The sequence below is a fragment of the Entelurus aequoreus genome, linkage group LG07 (assembly GCF_033978785.1).
Source record: "Entelurus aequoreus isolate RoL-2023_Sb linkage group LG07, RoL_Eaeq_v1.1, whole genome shotgun sequence".
In the NCBI taxonomy this organism is placed as follows: Eukaryota; Metazoa; Chordata; class Actinopteri; order Syngnathiformes; family Syngnathidae; genus Entelurus; species Entelurus aequoreus.
Genome location: NC_084737.1, coordinates 3719354 through 3721853, shown reverse-complemented (window position 1 = coordinate 3721853; position 2500 = coordinate 3719354). Strand labels below are relative to the sequence as shown.

The 2500-nt window shown below is 34.5% G+C and overlaps 1 protein-coding gene across 2 annotated transcripts in view; it reads left to right on the top strand.

The window, feature by feature from the left end:
* Positions 1–2500, top strand: part of LOC133653293 (paired box protein Pax-7-like) — a 111054-nt gene that overhangs the window by 1596 nt on the left and 106958 nt on the right. The window contains exons 2-3 of one of the 2 annotated variants that reach the window (XM_062052428.1): positions 117–352; positions 430–559. In XM_062052428.1, the coding sequence (XP_061908412.1) occupies positions 117–352; positions 430–559 (366 nt within the window). Of the gene's footprint in view, positions 1–116; positions 353–429; positions 575–2500 lie in introns of both variants that reach the window. The other variant, XM_062052427.1, reaches the window with a different exon arrangement.

Genomic DNA, 2500 nt, shown 5'->3' with positions numbered 1-2500 from the left:
ATTTGCGATTCCGATGAATGTTTGGCTGCAGATTGAAAGAAGACAATGAATGAATGAATGAATGAATGAATGAATGAATGAATGTGTGGAGTTAAATGCGTGTTTTCCCGCGGCAGTGTCCACTCCTCTGGGCCAGGGCCGCGTCAACCAGCTGGGTGGAGTGTTCATCAACGGCCGGCCTCTGCCCAACCACATCCGCCACAAGATCGTGGAGATGGCGCATCACGGCGTCCGACCGTGCGTCATCTCCCGCCAACTGCGTGTCTCGCACGGCTGCGTGTCCAAGATCCTGTGCCGGTACCAGGAGACTGGATCCATCCGGCCCGGGGCGATCGGAGGCAGCAAGCCCAGAGTACGTGAGCCTCACGCCCGTAATAATAATAATAATATTAATACTAATAAAGTGACATATCGCGGTGCTCCACGCAGCAGACCGCCACGCCGGACGTGGAGAAAAGGATCGAACAATACAAGAGCGACAGCCCGGGAATTTTCAGCTGGGAAATCCGGGATAAATTACTGAAGGACGGAATCTGTGACCGCAGCAGCGTCCCCTCAGGTGAGACACTGTCTGGTAAGATGACCTCTTATTACTTTATTTATATTTATATAGTTATACAGTCCCCTCAGGTGAGACACTGTCTGGTAAGATGACCTCTTATTATTACTTTATTTATATTTATATAGTTATACAGTCCCCTCAGGTGAGACACTGTCTGGTAAGATGACCCCTTATTATTACTTTATTTATATTTATATAGTTATACAGTCCCCTCAGGTGAGACACTGTCTGGTAAGATGACCTCTTATTATTACTTTATTTATATTTATATAGTTATACAGTCCCCTCAGGTGAGACACTGTCTGGTAAGATGACCTCTTATTATTACTTTATTTATATTTATATAGTTATACAGTCCCCTCAGGTGAGACACTGTCTGGTAAGATGACCCCTTATTACTTTATTTATATTTATATTTATATTTATATTTATATAGTTATACAGTCCCCTCAGGTGAGACACTGTCTGGTAAGTTTTATTACAATATCAACATTTATAATTATAACATTATACATCAGGGGTCACCAACCTTTTTGGAACCAAGAGCTACTTCTTGGGTAGTGATTAATGCGAAGGGCTACCAGTTTGATACACACTTCAATAAATTGCCAAAAATAGCCAATTTGCTCAATTTACCTTTAACTCTATGTTATTATTAATAATTAATGATATTTACACTTAATTGAACGGTTTAAAAGAGGAGAAAACACGAAAAAAAATGACAATTACATTTTGAAACATAGTTTATCTTCAATTTCGACTCTTTAAAATTCAAAATTCAACCTGAAAAAAAGAAGAGAAAAACTAGCTAATTCGAATCTTTTTGAAAAAATTAAAAAAAGAATTTATGGAACATCATTAGTAATTTTTCCTGATTAAGATTAATTTTACAATTTTGATGACATGTTTTAAATAGGTTAAAATCCAATCTGCACTTTGTTAGAATATATAACAAATTGGACCAAGCTATATTTCTAACAAAGACAAATCATTATTTCTTCTAGATTTTCCACAACAAAAATTTTAAAATAAATTCAAAAGACTTTGAAATAAGATTTAAATTTGATTCTACAGATTTTCTAGATTTGCCAGAATATTTTTTTTGAATTTTAATCATAATAAGTTTGAAGAAATATTTTACAAATATTCTTCGTCGAAAAAACAGAAGCTAAAATGAAGAATTAAATTCAAATGTATTTATTATTCTTTACAATAAAAACAATAAATGTACTTGAACATTGATTTAAATTGTCAGGAAAGAAGAGGAAGGAATTTAAAAGGTAAAAAGGTATATGTGTTTAAAAATCCTAAAATCATTTTTAAGGTTGTATTTTTACTCTAAAATTGTCTTTCTGAAAGTTATAAGAAGCAAAGTCAAAAAATTAATGAATTTATTTAAACAAGTGAAGACCAAGTCTTTAAAATATTTTCTTGGATTTTCAAATTCTATTTGAGTTTTGTCTCTCTTAGAATTAAAAATGTCGGGCAAAGCGAGACCAGCTTGCTAGTAAATAAATAAAATGTAAAAAATAGAGGCAGCTCACAGGTAAGTGCTGCTATTTGAGCTATTTTTAGAACAGGGCCAGCGGGCTACTCATCTGGTCCTTACGGGCTACCTGGTGCCCGCGGGCACCGCGTTGGTGACCCCTGGTATATACAGGGCTAAATTAGGGCCCGAAGCAGAAATAATTTCGAGGCCCACTTGTGTCAAAAATATCTTTTTTTATTTTTTATTTTTTTTACACTTTTTTAAATGTAATTATGTGAAATGATGTCGATTATTTTTAAAATAAAAAACAAATGTTCAATACAAAAACAAAGCAATTCCTCCTGACACAACTTTATAAAACTTGATATAAAATGCTCCGATTCTTGACTTGTTTACTGTAATCGTATATGTTTTTATTCAATATATATTGCAGAAGTATGCAACATTTA